General features: G+C 34.0%; 3 protein-coding genes and 1 pseudogene across 3 annotated transcripts; 3 read left to right on the top strand and 1 right to left on the bottom strand.

Moving 5' to 3' along the window:
• The first annotated feature begins 2216 nt into the window (after window positions 1–2216).
• On the top strand, window positions 2217–3879 carry LOC132062603 (putative UDP-rhamnose:rhamnosyltransferase 1; annotated as a pseudogene).
• Window positions 3880–5469: 1590 nt separating this feature from the next.
• Window positions 5470–7208, top strand: LOC132063869 (putative UDP-rhamnose:rhamnosyltransferase 1). Its single transcript, XM_059456601.1, has one exon. It carries the CDS (start codon window positions 5470–5472, stop codon window positions 6853–6855), a length of 1386 nt encoding a protein of 461 aa, XP_059312584.1. The 3' UTR covers window positions 6856–7208.
• Window positions 7209–13182: 5974 nt separating this feature from the next.
• LOC132063867 (uncharacterized) lies at window positions 13183–17573 on the top strand. The gene is made up of 3 exons (XM_059456599.1): window positions 13183–14428; window positions 16382–16918; window positions 17137–17573. Exons 1-3 carry the CDS (start codon window positions 13550–13552, stop codon window positions 17230–17232), a joined length of 1512 nt encoding a protein of 503 aa, XP_059312582.1. The 5' UTR covers window positions 13183–13549; the 3' UTR covers window positions 17233–17573.
• On the bottom strand, window positions 17459–19976 carry LOC132063868 (uncharacterized). Its single transcript, XM_059456600.1, has 4 exons — window positions 19477–19976; window positions 18495–18649; window positions 18322–18388; window positions 17459–18233 (listed from the first exon to the last, which is right to left on the bottom strand). The coding sequence occupies exons 1-4, from the start codon at window positions 19862–19864 to the stop codon at window positions 18097–18099; spliced, it is 747 nt and encodes a 248-aa protein (XP_059312583.1). The 5' UTR covers window positions 19865–19976; the 3' UTR covers window positions 17459–18096.
• Window positions 19977–24310: the final 4334 nt, after the last annotated feature.

Here is a 24310-nt window from a genome sequence, read left to right as displayed (position 1 = left end):
CAATCCATCCATAACTTCATAGCTCCAAATAATACATTTAAACCACAAGAAACAATCGAAACAATCAAATTCCTCCATAAGAGTTCCTTAGGGGTCGTTTGGTACGAAGGATAAACATAAATAGTCCTGCGATAAGAATTTAGCAATTTCTTATCCCTTGTTTGGTTAGTAATCATGGGATAAGTTATCCCAGGAGTAAAAATAGTGCTGGGATAACTTATACCTGCCATAGGGTGGAATAAGTTATCCCCGGATAAGTTATCCCGGGATAAGGAAGAAACCTCTTCTTTTTAGAAATTATCCAATGTATAATACTTTTAGTCCAACATACCAAACAATCAATAAAAAATAACTTCAGAATAACTAATCTCAGCATAACTTATCCCAACGTAATTAATCCCAACATAACTTATCCCAGCGTAATTTGTTTTTGAACCAAACGACCCCTTAGAGTTAATAAAGACTTGTCCTATGGGATTTCTCCTCCAATCTCTAGGTTAAATACTTGTAGAAGCTTAAGAGGACCATGAGAAGGGTAGAACATACCTTAAACTTCAAGAATCACTCCAAAACAGAGATTTCTTCAAGTTGAAGATTTCTTCTGAAAAGCGAAACAACGAAGAAACGAAGATTCTACGATTACCACGTGATTCCTTATGTTAAAGTTACTTGATTAGCCTTTAGATTTGCTTATGATTGATGGAGAAATGTTTGAGAGAGTATTGAGAGTGCTTAGGGTTTGTATCTTAGAGAAAATGAAGGTCCAAGATGATTTGTGGGTCTTTTATACAAAAGGGAATAAGCTGCCACCGACCTTGCACAATGTTCCGCCGGTTTACGTCCACCTGGAAATGAAATATCTCTCTGCTCAGATGTCATATCGACGAACGATAAAATAACTGGAAACTAGACTCGTAGACCTTTAATTTGATAGGTGGATCACCCGTAACTCCAAGTATATTGAGAGAAAAGCTCCTCGACATCTGACCCAAATTTCAGTGAAATTTACGAACTTAACTTGCGACGCCCTTTGTCGACTTTCGGATTACAACTCGTTTGACTTTCAAAGTTAACAAACGACCATTATACGATTAAAATACTTCATATTATTACTTTCTTAGCATGTGAAGCACTCCTAATCTCACCCAAAAGTACAAGTTATCGTATTCCAACTTATATGACTTTTGACGAAACTACATGCTTCTTTGATTCATTCACCCTCCAAATCTTCCGCCACTTACTAATCTTATTTATAGACTCTTGTAACCATTTATATTAGTAAGCACAATCCCTTTAATCCTCAAGATAATTTCTTTTGAACTTGCGTTGACTAACTCATGATGCGACTTTAACGTGCGAAAATCCGGTATGTAACATTTTTAAGCAATATATATGTCACTAATTAAACATACAGAGACTTTGAAATCAATAAGTCAAACTTACTTCAAGATGAATTCGACTTAGGTGTATGATTTGGCAATGTCAAAATAACCTTTTGATTTAAACGTAATAGGCTAATTCCTAGAACTTAAGATTTTACCTAAATAAGTAAATTATTAGATACATGACTGAGACAGGGGTTGTAAAGAGTTCAACTTATTCAGAAACAGAACACATTTATGACATATTCGCTATGTAACTTAATACACTAATCTCTGCGCAAAGGTAGAACAGATTGTTGAAATATGTAATCTATAAATAAAACCCTAGGAAAAAAACTACTGTAAAAAAGAAGTATGGGTGCCTTTACAGATCTCTGGCCTTATAGGTTGGTTTATGATGTCGGCTTTACAATAAGCCTTGTCGAAATGTTATACAGATCAGTAGTATGAATTGTCTGCTTCATACTGCTTCTGTATGAAAAAGGAAAAAGATAAATAGGGATACTTTCTTTTAGAACGTCAGCGGGCCTTTGTCGTGCTTTTATATAGACATATAGATTCTTGATTCTAACGAATAAGAGTTACTAGCAAAGGCCATAGAGGACAATAAAATAAATAAAAAGAGGGATAGAGATTGCTTTTGTTCCCCGTCCACTGCTGCAATTGGCAAGTTTTGTTGCTCCCAAAGAGATCTCACAGTATCTGATTGACTAATTGGTCCGGTCCACCACCTAAACTAATTTTATTTTAAGTTGGTTTGAATCTCGCAAACAAAACTTTGATTTAAAAAATCAACTGATTGAATGTGCAAGCAACGCAATCTATTTTGCGATATATGGGAGGTTACGTACGTCAATATCTCTTGGTATTCCCACACACTATTGAATGCATGCTTGATCAAACTGCTAACTTCTTTGGTTAATATAAGAGCTATCTTCTTCTCTTTCGTATTCACATTATCGTGAAACTAAGAGAGTAAGAATTACTAGCAAAGATAGAACAATTAAAAATGAGAAAGGATGATAATATTCATGTAGTAATGCTACCATGGTCTGCATTTGGTCACCTTATTCCATTTTTCAGTCTCTCCATAGCCTTAGCCAAAATTGGAGGAATCCATGTCTCATTCATTTCCACACCCAAAAATATCAAAAGACTCCCTAAAGTTCCTCCTAACTTAACACACCTCCTTAAACTTGTCGAATTTCCATTACCAACTCTTGATGACAAGTCTCTTGCCGGAAGAGGCTGAAGCTTCAGTTGATCTTCCTTTTGAAAAAATCCAGTACTTGAAAGCAGCTTATGATCTCCTCCAAGAACCCATCAAACACTTCATCGCTGATGAAAAACCTGATTGGATTATCTCTGATTTCACGCAACATTGGATAGTCGATATTGCTGAAACTTATGACATCCCCATAATTTACTACTGCATCTTTGGTGCTGCAGCGACGGGTTTCTCCATCGCTGCAACATGCTTCGGGGACACGCCTGAAATTTTGACCATACCGGTATTTCAGTTGCTGGATGTCCCGTCAACTTTGGCTTATAAAAAGTATGGGTCATTAGAGCTTATGGAGACATGTTATGTCGATGAAGCCTCGGGTGCGTCATATGCTCAACGAGTATCTGAAATACTTGTTGCATGTCGAGCTATAGCTGTACGTAGTTTCAAAGAATTCGAAGATTTGTACATAGAGGCGTTACATAAAATCGTCGACAAACCTGTAATTCCAGTTGGATTATTAGCACCAACATCGTCGTCGCCATCAACAAACTTCAACAATGATCCATCCTCGACGAACATTTTCAAATGGCTGGATCAACAGAAGGGAAAATCAGTTTTATTTGTAGGATTTGGAAGTGAATGCAAACTAAGTAAAGAGCAAGTAGATGAAATAGCTTATGGGCTTGAACTCTCTGGTCTACCATTTATATGGATACTACAAAAGCCTAATTGGAGTTCAAATGACGTGGATCTTTTACCGGAAGGATTTGGGCCGAGGACAGCAGAGAAAGGGGTGGTCCACATTGGATGGGCTCCACAGAAGGAGATTCTGGCCCATCCATCAATAGGGGGTACCCTGGTTCAAGGGAGGTGGGGTTCAGTAACAGAAAGTTTGCAGCATGGTCATGTTGTTGTTTTTCTGTCATTTGTGTATGATCAAGGTTTTAATGCAAGATTTCTGATGGAAAAAGGATTGGGAATTGAAGTGGAGAGAAACGAAGAAGATGGATCGTTTACTAGAAATGATATAGCGAAAACATTGACATATGCTATGGTTTCGGAGGGAGGTGCAGAGCTTAGAGATCGAGCAAAAGAAGTAGCTCCCATTTTTGGAGATCAAAAGCTTCACGATTCGTATGTTGCTAAGTTCGTTGAGTATTTGAAGAATAACAGGAAAGAAATCTGTAACCATTAGAGTACTCATATTCAGTACTGTTGATCTTAATTCTTCCACTTTCAATGTAGTTGGAACTTCTTATAGTAAGGGTATTTTTCGAGAAAATTTACTCTTTTCCTCTCTGTGAATTGGTTAGGAAGTTTGCAAAAGCGTTACATGGTATTTACAAGTTTGATATCTGATTACTTTGTTTTAAACTTTAACTTATATACACCGACAAAGAAATTTAAGCTGCTCTAAAGTTTCATTTGTTAAGATTGAAGTGTCTAATAGAAAAAAGGATTTGTTTAAATGTCAAAGTGAAAGATGTGGACAAATTTAGTGGGTCACTATGACTTTAACCTAAAAGAGAATTGTAAGTAATACTCTATTTAATACTCTAGAATTAATCTATTATCTAGAATAAATGATAAGTCACGTTTCGTAACAGGTTAAATTACGCTAATGAGCAAGAAATTGTATGCAACTTAAATCAATTTTTTTACATGTTAGAGAGGTGGTAAAAAATGTCGTCATGCTACTCAAGTTTCTCTTTTGTTATCCATATTTTTAGAGTATCACTTTCATTCTTCATGTGATTAAATCATAATTTTGGTCAATATGGTATCAAAAGAAAGCACGTCTATCCCATTAATTCTTCAAAGCATGATGCTTTGGTTCCACATGTTAACATAAGTAGTTAATGAAAGACAAAAATTACATAAAAGAAGCAACCCGCTAGTTTTGTTTGGTTTATTGTCTGAAGTGGAGTGATATTCAACTTATACTAATGGACTAGTTAAGGGCGTACACTGATCAGTACTCATAAGACTATTTTGCTTGAAACATATCCAGAAATGTATCCTCCTTAGAGGGGCAACGTTGAAGGTTCTATTGTTGTTTGACCTTTAGTCATTAATTATGTTTTTCCTATCCTAAGCCTCCCATGAAAAGAGATTTAAGAAAAAACTAAAAACTAAAAACAAATAAAATCTAATTATCTACATAATACTGGTAATTATTTAAAAGGACATGAATGAGCTTTGTACTGCATGGATGAGCTTTGTACTGCATGGTTTCTCTTTTTGTTAATCCTTGGCCAACTTATGAGAAGAGATATTTACTCTAAATAATGCAACTTTATCTTTGTAATCATTTCAAATTTAAAAAATGAATCAAATAGAATAAGTAAAACTGAGATTGAAATAAATAGAGACATCATTGTCTAAGGACCTATATAAAATAAATTTCGTACTATTCTTGATCAGTTGCTTAAGTATACTGACATTCGTTCTTCTTTTTGATTTATCAATATTCTTCTAATTATTCCTTGGTTCTATAGATTTTCTTGCTCCCAAAAGCACCCACATAATCTGATTGAGCAGTAGGTCTACCACATAAAATTCCATTTTATTAGTACAATAATACTGCTTGACTTGAATCTCCCAAACAAAAAGTTGATTCAAAACTTAGTGGTTGAATCTGCAAGCAAACTTTGTCCTAATCTTGCCATATGATGGCAAACAAGATCCTAGGTGGGGGCTTGTACTTCTTAGTATTCCCATGCACAGTCATGAGATGCATGATCCAACCTCGTACAACAAACTTTTAAGGAAATTCTGCTTATATAAGTGCGCTATCTACTTCTCTTTCTCATTCACACAAATAGTAGAACTAAGAATTAGGCAAAACAGAGAACAAAAATGAGAACGCATGATAATATTCATGTAGTACTGCTACCATGGTCTGCATTTGGTCACCTTATGCCATTTTTCAATCTCTCCTTAGCCTTAGCTGAAGTAGGAGGAATTCATGTTTCATTCATATCCACTCCCAAAAATATCCAAAGACTCCCTAAAGTTCCTCCAAACTTAACACACCTTGTAAAACTAGTGGAATTTCCATTGCCAAATCTTGACGACAAGAATCTTTTGCCTGCAGATGCTGAAGCTTCTGTTGATCTTCCTTTAGAAAAAATCCAGTACTTGAAAGCAGCTTATGATCTCCTCCGAGAACCCATCGAACAGTTCATTGCTGATCAAAAACCTGAATGGATTATCGTTGACTTCTTCCAATATTGGATAGTTGAGATTGCTGAAGCTTATGATATTCCTATGATTCACTTCAGTATTTTCCCAGCTGCTTCAAGAGCTTTCTTGATTGCTGCAAGAGCTTCGGGCCCCATGCCTGAAAGTCTCACATCACCTGTTTCTGAGAAGCTGCATTTTCCATCCACATTGGCTTACAGGAGTTATGAAGCAGCAGAGCTTTTCTCCTCATCTTTCCAAGAAGACGCCTCAGGGTTATCATACGCTCAACGTTCAGCCAAGGTATTGGGTGCATGTCGAGCTATGGTATTACGGAGTTGCAAAGAATTCGAAGGTGATTACTTGGATGCGGTGCATAAACTCATCTCCAAGCCTACAATTCCAGTTGGATTACTACTACCTGAAACATCACCACCAGAAAAAAACCTCAATGATGATAAAATCTTAAAATGGCTCAATCAACAGAAGCCTGGGTCAGTTTTATTTGTGGGACTTGGGAGTGAGTGCAAACCGAATAAAGATCAAGTATATGAAATAGCTTATGGAATTGAGCTATCTAGGCTACCATTTTTGTGGATATTACAAAAGCCTAGCTGGAGTTCAGATGATGTGGATCCTTTGCCAACAGGATTTGGGTTGAGGACTGCAGAGAAAGGAGTGGTGCACATTGGATGGGCACCTCAAAAGGAAATTCTAGCACATCCTTCTATTGGGGGTACTCTAAGTCAAGGGGGTTGGGGTTCTATTATAGAAATTCTACAGCATGGACATGTTCTTGTCGTTCTACCATTTGTGTATGATCAAGGGTTGAATGCAAGATTGTTAGTGGAAAAAAGATTGGGAATTGAAGTAGAGAGAAATGAAGAAGATGGGTCATTTACTAGAAATGAGATAGCGAAAGCATTGACATATGCTATGGTTTCTGAGGAAGGTGAAGAGCTCAGAGCGACAACAAAAGCTGCTGCCATTTTTGGAGATCGGAAGCTTCATGATTCCTACATTGCTAGCTTTGTTGCGTATTTGAGAAATAATGGGGAATAGACCTCTGTTCTGTCTGAATTTTCTTCTAGTTTAAATGTACTGGAAATTTTAAATGGAATGAATAAAACTAGATGTTTATCTGACCTGAAAACACTACTTCTCCCCCCACTTTCAACTTGTTCATCCATTAAATTTCATTCAATTTTAACTCTACTTGTAATTTTAAAGTTTTCTTGAGAGAGGGTTTGGAGGTTGTTCCATTCATATGCTAAGTTTTGGCAGATATCCACATAATTGAATACACTGCAACCAAAATGTGATGAAGACACGCAAGGAAAGTCAGGGATCTATCTGAATACCAATTAAACTAATAGGGACAAGGTTTATGTAATCTTGGAATATTGTCAGGAAATAATTCCAATACTAATATTTAATCTCAAACATCCAAACGCAGATGAATTGATTAATTTCAGAAGTGTTGGGCTAGTTCTTTAAGCAGAAATCTAGTTAAGGTACAGTACAGAATTTTGCATCAAGCAAATCTCATCCTGATGGCAGAACAAACAAAACTCAGAAAGCATACTGAAAATCTCAAGTTGCAGCCAAAGAATCTGCAAACATAAACATTAATTTAAAATGAAGTGGTTGAATCTGCAAGCAAATGATATCTAGCCTGTCACATGCTACTATGCTAGCAAACAAGATCCTATGTGAAAGGTCATCTATTCCTACATTCATGAGTGCGTGATCCAACCTCGCTGCGCAAACTTTTTGTCTTTCTTATGCACACAAATGGAGGAAATGAGAGAGTAAGAAAGCAAAAAAAGAACACAATAAAAAAAGCATAATTCTTATTCCATATTCAATCTATCGATATATAGCCATGGCAAAATAGGAGGAGTTTATGTCTCATCTATATCTCTCAAGCATATCCGTAATATCCTCAGACTTCCTCTTAACTTAGCATCCCCTCATAAAATTACTTGAAGGTAGCTTAAGATCTCCTTCAAGAACCCATCAAACACTTCATTGCAAATCAAAGATACAATAATTGATTTTTAGTGAAGTGTTTGATGAGTTCCTGAAGAACCCATCAAACACTTTTTTTGCAAATCAATTTTTTTCCCATACCGTAGTGACAAAGCTTTAGAGAATCCCTCCCTCATCTTTCCTAGGAGAAGCTTTGGATGTATTTATCAATGTGCAGCCAAAATATGTGGTGCATGTTGAACTATGACTCTAGGTAATTCCAAAGAATTTGATGTTTCCTTATAATGGTGATGTTTGGAAGTGCTTGGATGTGGTATATAATCCAATCATGTAAGTCCGGATGGGATTATTACCACCTCAAATATCACCACCTCAAATATCACCAATACCTCTGATGTTCAATCAGTGAATCAACAAAAGCCCGTTCAAATTCTATCTGTAGCTAACAGGCCAACTATAAGTTGTTCCCTTTTTCCTATCTAAAGGATCATCATCTACTCAGCAAGAGAAGGCCAAAGTCATAAGTAGCCCCTTCAATTTGTCTGATATTTTCATTTTGACAATTAAACTAAGATTAATTTCTATTGAACACCTGAACTCGAGATAAACTGTAATATTAAACACAATTTGGTCAGGTGCATGATGCGTGTATTACACCCTTTTTTTAAGAGAGTGAGAGATCAGTTTTATTCTTTTTCAAAAAAAAATCCAGCAAAGTCTACATTCCAGGCCTGCTCATCTTCATCACTCCTTATCGGATTCCCACCGCCCATTACCACTTTTTCCAATCCAAATTTTGCACACAAAAAATCGAAACAAAATTCTCCAAATTCAGCTCCCAAAATCCAGCCAGCGATCCCGATTCCAATGACACCATTTTCGCAACAAAATTCGCCAAAAGCCCCCCATTAGAGGGAAAGAAAGAAAAAAGAAGCTTTCTTAGCAGTCTTCCGATTCTTGAAATCTTGACATTGCCTATATCTTGGATTCTTTTTGGGCCTGTTGACTTGGGAACTAAAATGGGTATTGCTTGAATTAGCCATTTATTTGTTAAGCAAAGAAGAACACAATCAATTAGAAAACAGAGGAGTTGAATCAGCTGTACAAGATGTTTATCTTTCTTTCAACTTAATGGATGCAGGAGGGGGTTTGACCGGAGACGTGTTGGCAATGGCGGCATGTTGGGAGTGACGACGACAGTGACAAGTTCTTTTTTTTTCCTTCAGATTTTGGCTTTTTGTTTTGTTGACATGTCTTATTGCCATTTGGTCTTGTTTGCCATGTCATAGCAAGTGAGATACACTCACCAAGCCTGATTTAATATTATCAAAATTGTGTTCAATAAGAACTAGTCTTAGTTCAAGTGTCAACATGAAAATATGACTTTGGCCAAAAGAGAACATCAAATTGTTGGAATGTGAAACTCACCAAAGAAATAATAGTTCGGCTATACTTTTTACCATTAACTCTTAAATAAAAGAAAATGTCATACCTGACAGAAAAATAATGAATTGGGGGGCAATAACAGGGCATTTTTCAGCACGAGACCCACTTTTACGACTTACCACCCAGTGATCCAGCAAGTTTATAAATATATTAATGGATCACTAGAGGAGCAAGTCGTAGAAATGGAGTTCACAACTACATCCTTCGATATATAAGGAGTTCCACCCACAGTTACCTTTTTTTTGTGATTTTTCGCTAGGACCTTTAATTTTCTTTTGGGTTTGAAGGGCTTTATAGAGAGGTAAGATGAATTTAGCGCCAAAGATTGAAGTTCGACAAAAACGATGAAGCAATGAAAATTACTCTCTCTTGTTCTCGGCAGAGTTGAATTTTCCAGAAGGGTGGATGAGGAATTCTTGAAAATAGTGAGGGAGAAAAAATTAAATGAGAAGGAAAAAAAAAAAAAAAAAAACTAATACTATAGTAGCATAATCACTTTGTATTCTGTTTCTTTCTTCTTCATTTTTAGATTTTTTGTATTTTTTATCACATACTTATCACTCCCTGCGATTCAAAATGTTTGTATTACTTTTTTTTTAATCCTTTTCAAAAAGAATATTTTTTGTTTTTGACAATTCTTTAATTTTAACTTTTCACTTAACATATTTAAGACCAAAAGATTATATAACATTTTTATACATTCTACACATCTTTAATTTTAAATAACATGATTCAAAAGTTTTTTTTACTTTGTTAAAGTTCGTACCAAATTAAAATCAGATAAACGCTTTAAACTAGAGGAAATAGAATTTTTTTTTATTCCCACGACTCAAACCCAACAGTTTTCAGCGTATGGTACTTGAGCTATTTTTGCAACAACCAAAAAAGAGATGTTTCTGGAAATTTGAGTTTGGCCATTTTCTAACTTTTTTCATTTTCTGGCTACAAAAAAGATGATCTCAAACAAACAATTTGAGACAGATGAAGTGGTATATAATTAGGGACTTTTACACTCTATGTTGATTTGGGAAAAGTAATTATCCAATTTAATCATTTTTTTATTTTTTACCCAATTTAATCATTTTTTTTATTTTTTACCCACGTTATCCGTCGAAGAGGTCGTCTCCTTCATCCTCTTATATCCAAATCCTATGAGAGAGGTTGCGGATCTTGCTATCTAGATCCGCTAGAGAGGTCGGCGAATCTTGCTATCCATACACATTATTATACAGTTTTACGCAATGTAGAAGTGTGTATAAACACCTCTTATATAAGTTTGCATAATATTGTATATCAGTGTAAAAGTGTGTATAAACACTTCTTATACATTATTATATATTTTTATACAAGGTAGATACAATATCTACGGTAGGTGAATAAAGTTGTATATTGTTGTATACCTTGAAAAAATGGCTATGCGAATGTAAATTATGACTACGTGGATGTAATTTTATATGCTAGATTGTACATTATTGAAATTTTCCCATAATTATGGGATCACAATGGGACAAGGACAATGCATGAGAAACTCTACGGCTCGTTTGAATGACTACATATCTTTTCAATATTGTGTTAGTATATTATATTGTATTATTTTCATAAATATAATATTTGAATAGATTTAATCCAGGGACGGCTCAATACGATCAGTGGCCTAAAGTCAAAATTTAATAAGATATCATAAATATTTTTAATAAAGTTCATGTATTTTTTTCAAAATTCACCATTTTAACCTTTTTAGACGCAAAGCTCTAAAGTTATCCTTTTAAGGATTAATTCATTCGACTATTGCTTTTTAAGACAAATAAAAATAATTGATTATGGAAAATTGAGTTTAAAATAGAATATAAAATTGGCATAAAAAAATAAAAAATAAAAAACGAGAACGAGTACATGAGAAGATGGAAAATCATATCCAACAGGGTACGTATATATACTACTTAATGAGAGATAGAAAATCTAATTTGCTCACTCATTTCAATAGCCCAAACTAAATTTTTTTTTAAAGGAAAAATATTTTATTTATGATAATTAGAAAAATTCTATATTATATAGAATTAAATATAATTTTCAAGTTTAATATAAAAATTATAATTTTCTCGTACACTGACATAGGAATGAATTGAATCTTCTTCTATATTATCAAGGTTTTATTTCAATATCTCAAGTCACAATTAATTTTATTTTTTCAACAAAAGTCTGCTTATAACTACTAGAAAATTACTATATATATATTACAAAATTACAATTAATATTTAGAAAAGTTCATTATTTCCTTATATAGTCATGACATTAGGAATATAGTAAATTTTCTTTTTAATTTTTTAAATTTTAATGAAATGACAATAGAATTTGGTTTGTATTTTTGAACTTTGAATTAAACTACTTAATATCTACCAAAAAGATTTAGACAACAAGAATAACGGTATTGTATTTCAACAAATGGTTGACATTTTATTAACCTGAAATATCCTTTCCTAAGTTATATAATAAGATAAACGATACTGATTTTTTTTACCTACAAAGATATAAACTATAAATACATACAAATAACTGTTATATAATAATAATAATAATGTTTTGGGGACCTTTCACTCATGAGGACCTAAAACAACAGATGCTTTAGTGGCTTTGGCCTTGATGAGTCACCCATGATTGAATCGTTTTTCTTCGTTTCATACTGCCACACCAACAATTAAAGAATAACCTTATAATATCGTAAAGAAGAATAGGATACGGTATTGAATATGATGGAAAAAAAAAAAAAAGTAAAGAGTAAATTAGAATTACTAAATAATAAGGGCAAGAATAGAAAAAAATAAGGTAACAATAAACACTAAATCGGTGATTATGTAAAATAACACTTTTTATCTTTACCTAATAATGGATAAAACAATATGATATAATAAAATTTAAGTAACAATTAAAATAAGCCTTAAAATAAATATCATATCTAAAGTGATAACATAATACTATACAATAGGTAACAACATATGTCCTTGCAGGGGAAATGGTTGAAATATTTGATTTGATAAAAGAAAATTAAGGGAAGTTTACCATATCATAGCAGTTTAGAACAAGATTAAAGGGAAAGAAATATTTTAATTCAATCAAAATAGGAAGAAAAAAACTAACATAACGGAGTTGTGCGACAAAAGAGAGATAGGGTGAAACATGTTGTAAACCGTAAGAAGTCGAAAACGGAGCAAGAATGATGCAATGAAAATCTCCCCAATTAACTAATACTTATTAAAGATTTTCAATTATGAGATGATTATGTTTAAGGTAAAAACCCTATTCGATTAGCAAGAGATTGGTTATATATAAAAGAAATATATAAAAGAAAAGATTCTTGAAGGCTAATACATCGTCAGAATTACTTTATTCAGCATATTCCATCCACAAAGAAAGTAAAGAGCTATGCATTTATTGGGCAAGTGTATATTTTATTCCTAAAATGCTTTCAAGATTCTATTGATTACTCATTTTAGCTTCTTGAATTCCCGCTTACCATTCACAGGATCAAAAAAAATTATTATATACAAAAAAAAAAAAAAAAAAAGTGAAAGAATTTCCAAATTAACAAACCAAATCCACTACCCAAAGAAGTAACTCCAATAAATTAATAGTATATCCTCTTTGTAATATCTACTTATTATTGATAATTTGTTATATTGAACAAGACCTTAGGGATATAATGATTTGCACTAATAATCTTTCCTATTTTAAAGAAAAAAATGAAAAAAAAACATCATTTTGCAAAAATACAGATTCTTTAAATAAAATAAGATAGGGTGTAAATCTGAAAAGAGACATACGTTAAGATATATCTATAAGGTCTAATAATAACATTATATTCTTTTTCCTTCTATATCAACTAATCTTGTCCCTTCTATATATATCAACACAGATATCTACCACAATTAGTTTACCTTATTTTGCAAGATTATTATCTTGAAAAGAAAACCTATTTTTTATGCACACTCGAATCAATGATTAAACCAACCAAAAAAAGGTTGTTTACTTGTATCAAGCTTCTATAAGTCTTCAAAAAGGTGTTAAGACTTAAGAGTCCGTGTTAAGACTTAAGAGTCTGTATCAGATTGAAACTATCAGATAGTCCTAATTTCTCCAATATTTTCCATCCTCTTTTCTTCTACTCCACCGCCACCCCCCCCACAGAAAAAAGAAACTCCAAATATATAGCATTGGGGGAAATTTTGAGCTTTTGCAGAGGAAGTGTCACTTTGTTCTTTACTAGGAACAAATACTTTTTTTTTCGGTCTTTGATTTTGTTACATCTCAAAAAGGACAAACAATGAAAATCAGACCACAAGATCACGTGGTTACCTTTATTTGGGCAGAAACCAATAATGTGAGGAACTCTTTCAGAAGAGTTCTTCCAAGAATCACGATCACTTTCATCTTCTTCTTTTGTCTTCTATACGTTTTTTACTCCCTAATTTGTTTAAACCCGTCATTCAAGTCCACCCTTTTACCTTTAGATACTTTTATTAGAATTAACGAAGAAAAACACTCAAACACTATCCAAAAAGCCCCAGAAAAAACTCAGCTCCACCATATTGTTTTTGGCATTGGATCATCACGAGCCACATGGAAATATCGAAACGAGTACGTAAAATTATGGTGGAAGCCGGATAAAATGCGAGGATTTGTATGGTTAGACAAGCCTATGATCATGTCGAAGAATCAAAGCACGAGTAATAATTCTACTAATATTACAAGTACTTCTCTCCCACAAATCAAGATTTCAAGTGACACGTCAAGATTTAGGTACACGAATAAAAAAGGCGATCGATCGGGGATTCGTATATCCCGAATCGTATCGGAAACATTAAGAGCGGATTCGGAGAAGGTGAGGTGGTTCGTGATGGGGGACGACGATACGTTTTTCGTGCCTGAAAATTTGGTTAGGGTATTGAGGAAATATGATCATAACCAATTTTATTACATAGGGAGTGTATCGGAAACACATTGGCAAAATCATGAGTTTTCTTATAATATGGCTTATGGAGGTGGAGGTTTTGCTATTAGTTATCCATTGGCAAAGGCTATTGAGAAAATGCAAGATAAATGTTTACAAAAGTATCCACATTTGTATGGATCAGATGATAGGATTCAAGCTTGTATGGCTGAACTTGGAGTTCCTCTCACTAAAGAAGTTGGATTTCACCAGGTTTGTTCTTTCTTCTTCTTCTTCTTTTTTTTTTTTTTTTTAATGAGTTCTGTGCATGTTAGTTTATCTTAAATCGATTTTTGGTCCTGCTTCTTAATTAGGTAATTTAGTACCATGACCTTTGTTTAATTTAGTAAATAGAATCAAACAAGCGGTATTATATAAACCCTTAATTAGCGGACAGCATATTTATTTCCTGAAATAACAAATAAATATAGTTTAAGACATGTAACACTGATGTGACATTGTGATGTAAAAAGATTTTTTTATACTACTATTAGTATAGTGTTTGACCTAAGCAGGTTAATATTAACGCTTATAATAGAAATTACTTGTAAATATTTTATAATTGGATAAAGGACAAAAAGAAAAGAAAAAAAATGCCAAAGGCTAGAACACAAAATTGTCTAATACCATTTAGTATAATTAAAGGAAAACGAAAAAGAAAGTAAAAAATGGAAAATGGGACACTACAGTTTTTTAGAGATCAAAAGTGAGAAAATACACTGGCTAGTTTTTAGCACATGTAGAATCAATTTCGTAGAAAAAAGGAAGTAACTAATCATAGTCAATTTATGGTGGTTTTCCGGTAAGATAGGTTTGATGTTTACCGAAGATGTGGCATAAAAATAAATCAGTGGTGTTATCGAAATACAATCAGGCTAAACTCATGTATAATAAGGGTGACCTACTATCTACATAAAACACGGCAAGAATTAAGAAAAAATCTATTGGAGTAAAAGTGAATTTCAGAACTAAAAATTTAGAACGGATTATGTAGGCTCAACTTAATTCATTATTATTTTCAGCTCAAATTATATATGATTTAGTGTGTGCGCGTGTGTATGTGCATGAAAGAAAAAAAATAGCCTCACAAACTAAATAACTTTAAATCTTGAATTCACATATGATTATACCTTTTTGTTAGTCATTCGAGACCATTTCAGCTATTGTGCATAGCATTAATTAAGCCAGATTTTGTAAAAGGGTGTCTTCCGTATAACTAACATATAATAATGTTCAGACTGCATATCATTAGTCAAAGAATGTGCTGCAAAAGTCATATAAAAGTAAGAATTATCTAATCTTATCTTTAATTGTTAAAGTGAATTAGAATTGGTAGGTTGTCTTGGCCGCTTGAGAGAGGGCTAGGACCCTTATGATATCCAATCCTCAATACTAAACCACTTCCCCAACTGGGGTGGGTGGCCTACAATTATCTACTTTTCAAGGACATGTCCCTTCTCATTTCTGAAATTATTTTCCATAGTTATAATAATTTGGACTAGACATACTGGTAGTTCAACTAAACACTTTTCTGTAAACGTATTTTATATCAGCTTTGCTCTCTTATTAACCTACTTATACTTTTATAATCCGAAAGTACTTAGCTAGGAAGGACTTAGCCAATATAAGTTCAACAATAACAAAAAAGAATTTAAAGAAGGGTGTTAGTCATGGAAAAAAAAAACAAATAGACCAAAAAGTTAAGCATCACTTAAGTAATTAATAGAGATATGATTAGGTAAGAAGTTAAGCTAAACCACACACCTAAGAGAATGAAATTTTAAAATTTAATATTTCTTTGTTTGATCTCGTGGTATCAATTTCACTATGATTTACTTTACATGCATAATCAATTTATAACTTTATTTGCTTAAAGTTTAATATGTTCTTGTGCTTATGAATCCACGGCCTAGAGTTTAAGCATGTTCAACCTTTTTGGCACATAGAGTTTAGCATGTCATGTAGTACCAAAAGAAAAGGCATGTCCATGCTTCTCTTTGTTAGACATGTCTCTTGTATAGTATCTTGATTGTTTTATTAGCTTTTTAGTACAATTCAAGAAAAATATTTCCAATTATTTTGCAGTAGTAATTATATTTTTCTTTTTAATATAATTCAGATTTTTATTTGATAATTTAACTGTATGACGCTGTTTATCTGGAACAGTTTGATCTACATGGTAGTGTTATGGGCCTGCTCTCAGCCCATCCAGTTGCACCACTGATTTCACTTCATCATCTTGATAAAATCCAGCCCATCTTCCCCAAACTAAGCCGAGTTGAAGCCCTGAGACGCCTCAACAAACCCATAAAACTGGACTCAGCTGGGCTCATGCAACAGTCCATATGTTATGATAGGCCCAGGAGATGGACCATTTCTGTCTCATGGGGCTATTTGGTCCAGATAAATAGGGGCATCTTACCAGCCCGTGAAATAGAAAGGCCCATTACAACTTTCAACGATTGGTATGGTACTGGTGATGAATATTCCTTCACATTCAACGTAAGGCCATATCATAACAATGGCTGCCAAAGACCATTTTTCTACTTGTTGTCCAATGCATATGCGACAACCAATCACACCACAAGCGTATACGTGTACGACGGGGCCCCCGGACGGAAGTGCAAGTGGAGTATAGCTGATCCATCCGAGATACGCCGCATGGAAGTGTACAAGAAGCCTGATCCAAATTTATGGGACAAGGTAAATGTTTCAGCTCTGATCTTGTTGAATAGCTATATTGTCACCTGTATTGTTCGAACTCTTCAAAAATGTCGTTACATCCGTGTCGAAGCCTGCAAAAATGTATTACTTCTAAAGGATCCGACACACGCCCGACAATTTTTCGTAGAGTCCAAGCAACATAGATTGTCATTATGATATGTGCTGATACATTTGTTTTTGTGGATGTTTTCAAGCAGTCTCCAAGAAGAAATTGTTGCAGAGTTTTGCCAACAAGCAGGAATGACACTCTATTAGTAGATGTGGGTGAATGCAAAGATGGTGAAACCATCTAATTGTAGTGAAACAGACTAAAGAGGATTCTTCACTCTCTTCCTAGTGATCCATTCATGTCATTATTTGTAGTCTCCCCCATCTTTCCAGTCGAGTCTTTTTTATCTTTTTCTTTTTTGTCTGAATACAGAAAGGAGCTCCAGATTACATATATTGCTTTGTATAAAACAATCTAACACAATGCTTCAGGTGAGCTCCTAATTTTGATGTACTTCAAAAGAAAGAATACAAGAAAGAATGCAAGATCTGATTTCACATAAACTTACACTGAAAGAAGTTTTTCAATGAAAACTTCACTGTTCTATCACCTGAACATATTAATAGAACCTCCTTCTATTCTAAAGAGAATGCCGAGATTCAGAATATACGGGAGAACACGTCTAATTCTCTCTATTTTCCTCATGAACCAGCATAGTCTTATGTGAAAATCTGTTGAACTGACTTAAACAATATATACATACACTTAAAACGCTACACATTTGTTTCAGATACTTAACACTTGTTTTTAACATGTACCAAATGCCTAGTTCATTCAACATATGTGATGATATATGTGACCAACTTAACACAGAAAGGGAGACTCCAGAGTTCTCTCAATGCCAAAGCTTATATTGGATGTGAGATGCTGCAAGAAAAATTTATCCCCACTTCTCCAACATTTTGTATTGACCTTTTAATGCGCTAGAGCACATGTTCCAGGAGTCTTTTCTTCTCATCCTTCCTTCTTTTTTGACACCACTCACATAACTGACCTTTCTCCCCTTAAAAGTATAAATCTAGTGTATTGGTACTGTTTATATTTGTGTTCAAGTCGTGTTTTTGAGCCAGTTTGAGGCTTGTAGTTCACAGGGTCATTAGCTGTTACTTCATCCGCTGGGTTTTTTTCCCTTACCAGGCCTTAGGATTTGCTTCAGAAGAGCCATTTTTGGTACATTCCAATGCTCTATATGCCTGCATACTTTACCAGATTTCTCATCGAAATAGTATTCTGTATAACCGGTTGCTGCAATAAAATATAATGCAGAGTTAAGGGCAACGACTAGAACCAAACAATTCAATAGATGTAGAAGCAGTGACATGATTTCACAAACCTGAAAGAATGGGCTTCCATGGAAATGACAGTATGCAACTGAAACGCCAATGACCAATCGCCTTCTCCTATATTTACAAACACGTGCACAGGTAAACATCAAAATTAAGCAAGAAATTCATCTCATCAGAAGAAATAATTTTTTATTGCTAGCCGAATCAATTGGGAGCTAACCTCAAAGTCCTCCCACTTCATGAGTTTCATATTTGATGTTTCAACAAGGTAACCAAAATTAGTACAGTTCCTTTTAAACCGACTAAGCCCTTTGAAGGAACCTGCTGGATCCGCAAATTCACAGTTCTCTTCATATGCATTAAGGGTCAGGTTTCCTGAAGAATAAGATAGAAAAAGACTTTCAGCTAATTGGATTTCCAAGTGTCAATACTTAAATGTGAATCTTATAAACAGGAAATTATCAAGTTCTGTTACAATTTTTTGCAACTTAACTATGGATGGAGCTCTGTGTATGCCACCTTTGTAAGCATTATTTCTGCTTTAGCATTAGGCTTATAGCATGTTTGGCCAAGTTTTCCAGAATCTGCTTATTTTGTCAAATGTGTTTTCCGAAAATTACTTTTGGAGATTAGCAATTTGTGTTTGGCTAATCAATTTGAAAGCACTTTTGCCTATATTACAACAATTTGTACTCGTCGAAGGTTCCAAAAGTGCTTATGGGAAAAAGTTTTTTTTCAGCTCCTGAAAAACAGCTTCTATTACTACTCAAGAACACTTATTTTTTCCTATAAGCTTTGATCAAAACACCTCAACTCTCTAAAATAAGCATTTTTTCATATATATATATATAAAATACGCATTTTTTCACTATACTGACTGTTATTCTTGCTGCTTATCTGTAATGGCCTTCAAAACTTGGATCAATTAGCAATTTCACTATCACTGATTATTCTTCTCAGTAGATAGAGCGTGGAACTTATTTCAAGATTTTCTTCCTTCCCAGCAGCTACCGACAAAATCTTCAAAAGTTCTTAATCCCTAATAATACTGAACAAACCAACTTGATCCAAATAGTATGAGCACTACAAGAAATGAGAATTCTTTAGATATATAAAAGATTAATATAGCCAATCCCAACTAATCCCGAATTAAGTCTGACTGATTCGTTGAAAATGTTAGTTAATTATCTTCAAGAAAATACCTGTAACAAAGTAGGATCTTTGGAAGTCATCTTTAATGGTATCAACCACAAGGGCACGATCAACAAGTCCACACCCATCAGCTTCTAGTTCCAAATTCCCCTCTGAAGAAGCTTCAGTACCCTTCGGAGAACGGAAAAATGATGCAGCAATACCAAGGAACTCAGAACTATACCAAGCCATTTTGAGCAGCAAATTTTCAGACTCAGAATCTTGGCTGCTAGTGCTAGTACTAGTATTGTTGGATGAGTTACTTGTTGAGTTTTCAACATTGCATCGTAACAATTTACTATGTATTTTCTTACTACCATTTGGCCCGAAAATTGAATGTTGGTTGCCGGGTTGGAGATTGGGAATTCTAATGGAAGCAAAAGAAGTAAAAGTCGCCATAGCAAAGAAAAGTTGGTAGCTGGAACTTGAAATTAAAAAATTGTTCGTCTCACGGTTTGCCTTAGAAAATATCTCTGTTCTCACTAAATACTGACCTCAGAAAAAAAAATTTGGCCAAACCCATGGTCAAGATAATTCACGTGAACGCTCTATTAAATCTTGTTCCATTTAGACAACCTTAAACTATATGATGGAGATACTTTTTATATGATTAGTCAAATATATGGAGTGAGTGTAACACATCCGCCTATAACGTATCAAACGGTAAATTTAATGAAGACATGTGGCATATATACCAAAAATAATTATAAAAGAGAGCATAACTTTATGAATCATGAAGATTTCTTTGGTTACAATTAATACTTTACAAAGTTCTTTCATATTTGGGTCTGAAGGAGAATATTTTATTGATAAACTTTATGAATGTCTAAACGCTCTCTGCAATCTCCACAGTCTCTCTTGTTTTCTCTTATTATATCTTTCGTTATGAAAATAGCTAGTAGCATCCCTATTTATAATAGTAAGAAACCTACGTATTCCTATATTAATTTGAGTATAAATCCTAACTAGATATGAATTAAAATATCAAATCCTAACTAATTTTGATTTCATATAATTTTGAATTATTATTTCCAACAGGATCCAAAGAACAAATTCTAAGAACTTCTTCAATACAGCCATGATTCTTTCTTCTTCATCACCTCTTTCGTGTAGCAAAGAATTTGATTCACCATCTTGTTTGACTCCATTGAAAATAGGGAAATAGGTTTTTTACTCTAACAAAATGGTGATATCTATGATAGAGAAATAAAAATTATTTGAAAAAAAATGAAAAAGAAGAAGAAAAGAAAAGTAATTTAAAAAATCTAAAATAAAACTTGTTGTAAGGAGAGAAGGAAGAAGAAAAGATTAAAAAAATAAAAAATCGTAAAATTTAAGGTCTTCATGCGCCTGTTTAGTGTGCAATTCACCCAAGTTGTCGAGTCAAAAAGTATCTAAATGATTAAGTCGAACCCTACTTAATGGAACAAGATTTAGTTGAAGTGTCTAAGTGAAAAATCTTGACGACCACAAGAGGTTGTCGATGGGTTTGGCCAAAAAAATTAAAGGAGGCCACAAAATGAATGGACTTTAGAAAAAAAAATTGCTGTTCATTTTACGTTGATGGATTATTTATTACTTTTATGATGCAATCTTATTATGCGACTAGAAAAGAATTATCCCTAATCAGTAATCAAAATAAATCAATTATATCATTTTTTTTTTTAATTATCTCAAATAAAAAATTTAAGAGAATTTGAAATGAGACATGCGAGAGTATGAGATATACAAATACATATTGGATTAAAAAAAATATTCTAAAGCACTACAATATAACTTTTAAATCTATACTACAAATGTTGCTAGAAATATATGAGATATAACAATAAGATACTTCCCTAAGATACTTCCCTAAACAAGTTACCAAAAGTGAATAAAGGAAGTTCTAATAACACCTCAAAAGGGGCTCTCTTTCTCTCTCTTCCAAAACAATCAAATAAAAACCACAAAAACTAAACGATTCATGGCCATCACAGCCAAACACCTCCACCTATGGTCGGTTTGCCCTTTACTTTACCAAACACTACACCAGATCATATACAACCTTCTAAAATAGTAGAAGATTTCAATCTTAAACCAATCACGTATTTGCATTAACCTACGATTGCGTGGACAAAGAAGGAGTTTGATGAATTCGCGCGACGTCAAAATTTAAAATATAATAGCAAATTCTCATATGGTCGTCCTAATTTACACGAATTGCAAAATATCCTTCCAATTCAATTGAGGGATAAAAGGTCGATGCACTATTGGATTATTAGAAGAGAGGCACATATTGGTTCGGTTATCATTAATGGAGGACTATGCAGCACTTACATCAGGTGCTTTTGAATTACAACTCAGAGGAATAGTATATCCACATTACGGTTTCTTATATAGGATCCATGGTTTAATGGAGGAGGAAACAACAATTGCTATGGATCTCTTTCCTGGATTACCTACCAATCTCTTTGATAAAGAATCGATGTTCTCAATGGCTCGGGCAAAAGGGCACACCATTGGTGGTTGATAAAGCTACCAAAAACCAAACTAGACCAAGTTGTGCTCGTGTGAAAGTGGAGAAGTTAATTTATTAAAGGAGTTGCCAAAGAGAATACATATAAGTTGTGTAGATGAGGAACCGGGGAGATAAAGTCGAAATGGCAAAGAATACAATACGATTATCTTCCCAAATATTACAAAATTGTAAATTACAAGGACATGATGTGAATGGTTGTTCAGGGTTGTTCATCCAGCATTTAGGCCCAAAAAAGAAGATCCAAAGGCATACTACAAATGTTCTCGGTGTTTCAAAAGCAAAACAATGAGCATAAGGAGACTAATCATAAGCAAAATAAGGAGCACAAAAAGGAGCATGATAAAACTGTTAAGATTGTTCCATATTCAAACAATGCTAGATGGAATGGAATGTGGTACAAAACAAGAAGAAGAAAATCTTGAATAAGGAGGAGGTCTTTAATAATCAACAAAACAATCATCACCTATTCAATCCATTGAAATAGTTCTGACAAGAAGAAAAGAGGACGAGCTAGAAACAATGGGTGGAAGCCTCGTTTGGTAAGACCCAAGAATGCCGATTGATCGATCTAGTTCAAATAGTAAAAAGGGTAGCAAAGAGGACAACGAGGAAGGCAGAGGCACCAATGAGACAATCGAACAAAGAAATCAATGAGGAAATTAGCGTTTTAAGATACAACGGGGTGGAGAATATGGGCGTAAATTCCAAAATGATGATAAGAGGAAGAACAATGACAAGGATAATTCTCAGACACAACATATTCAGAAAGAAAGGATCAGTGCTCCACCTAAAGATGCAATGGAAACAATGATAGTAGAAAATAACCACGAGAAGGAGAAAGTAATACACGATGTTGATCTGAATAAAGTTCCGGACAAACCCCCTGATGATAGTTGTGATGGGCGAAAAGGGTGTTGAAAATATAAGTGAAAATAATCATGCACCACCTGAAAAGAAAACAGAAAGGTTGTCATCAAATGAAGAAATGGTGGAGAACTTACTGCAGACTGCCACTGAACACAACAACAACGAGGAACAATTAGGCAAAGTGGAAGGTACAAAGGAGATAAATCAACTGGTAATATCCAAAAATCCCGTAAACTTCGCTTGCAACAACAACATTGACATTGGTGATGATGATGAGGTAGAAGATCATGTCGGAACAATTGAGAACATATCACCAAGGCACCTATTAAAAAACAAAAAAGAGGCAAACAAAAACGGACAAGGAAAAAGTGTGCCCTCAACAAATATGGGGTGTACAAAACAAGGAAAATCGTAAATGTTCTCAATGAATAGTGCACTCGTATGGAATATTAGATACGGTAACACTCTTTTGAAAGAGTGGTGATGTTACATGCAGAAAGTTCAATTTTTATTGCATTAACGGAACCTTTTCGCATATCGAGCATATTGAGATGTACAAATTATGGGTGGGAATGGCAATGGTATGGCATAATATTAATGGAAAGATATGGTTATTTGTAGAAGAGGATACAGGAGGTTAGATGATCCGTCACTATAACCATCTAGCACAGACAGAGCAACAAGGATGACATTGTGGAATGATTTATACCATATATCTTGTAACATTAATCGCCTTGGCTTGTTGGAGAGGATTTTAATGTGATAGTAGATGAATGTGAGAAATTTGGAGGGCTTGAAGTCCCATTGTGGAAGTAAAGACTTCAATCAATGTATTAATATATGTCACTTTTCGTTTATACTTGTTTACTCAAGGGTTTTCGGGAGTTATATCCTAATTGTGAAGTTGAACACCTTATCGAGCAAGGATCTGACCATTCTCCTTTACTAATCACTTGTAAGGAGGATAGTAGAGTAATTAAGAAATCTTTCAGATTTTTAAATTTCTGGACTGAGCATCCTTCTTTCCTAGATGTTGTGAGAAATAATTGGACAGGGTATCATGGTTACGATCCTTTCTATATTTTTCATAGCAAAAAAAATTGAGTAAAGTATTGTCTAAATGGAGTAGAGATACATTTGGGGATATTTTTAAATGGATAGCTACGTTGGAAAAGTGGGTTAAAGTTTATGAACAAGAGTTTGAAGAGAGTCCTACTAGGGAAAGGTTAAAAGGACAAATCTCATTAAAATAAACAAAATCTTGTTTATGGATGGAGACGAGCGTAAGGAAAGATAAGAAATTGCAAATTACTAGAATTCAAAACCAGAATGGAGTGTGGTTGGATAGAGAAGAGATATAAGCTATTAATTTCTTTCGAGAATCGGTTCAATAAAAACTTCGAAGATATTCCAAAAATGATAACGAAGACCAAAAGAGATTCATGAGTTTCTGGAGAGAA

This window comes from Lycium ferocissimum, chromosome 7, assembly GCF_029784015.1.
Source record: "Lycium ferocissimum isolate CSIRO_LF1 chromosome 7, AGI_CSIRO_Lferr_CH_V1, whole genome shotgun sequence".
Lineage (NCBI taxonomy): Eukaryota > Viridiplantae > Streptophyta > Magnoliopsida > Solanales > Solanaceae > Lycium > Lycium ferocissimum.
This window is presented reverse-complemented; position numbering and strand designations above follow the sequence as displayed.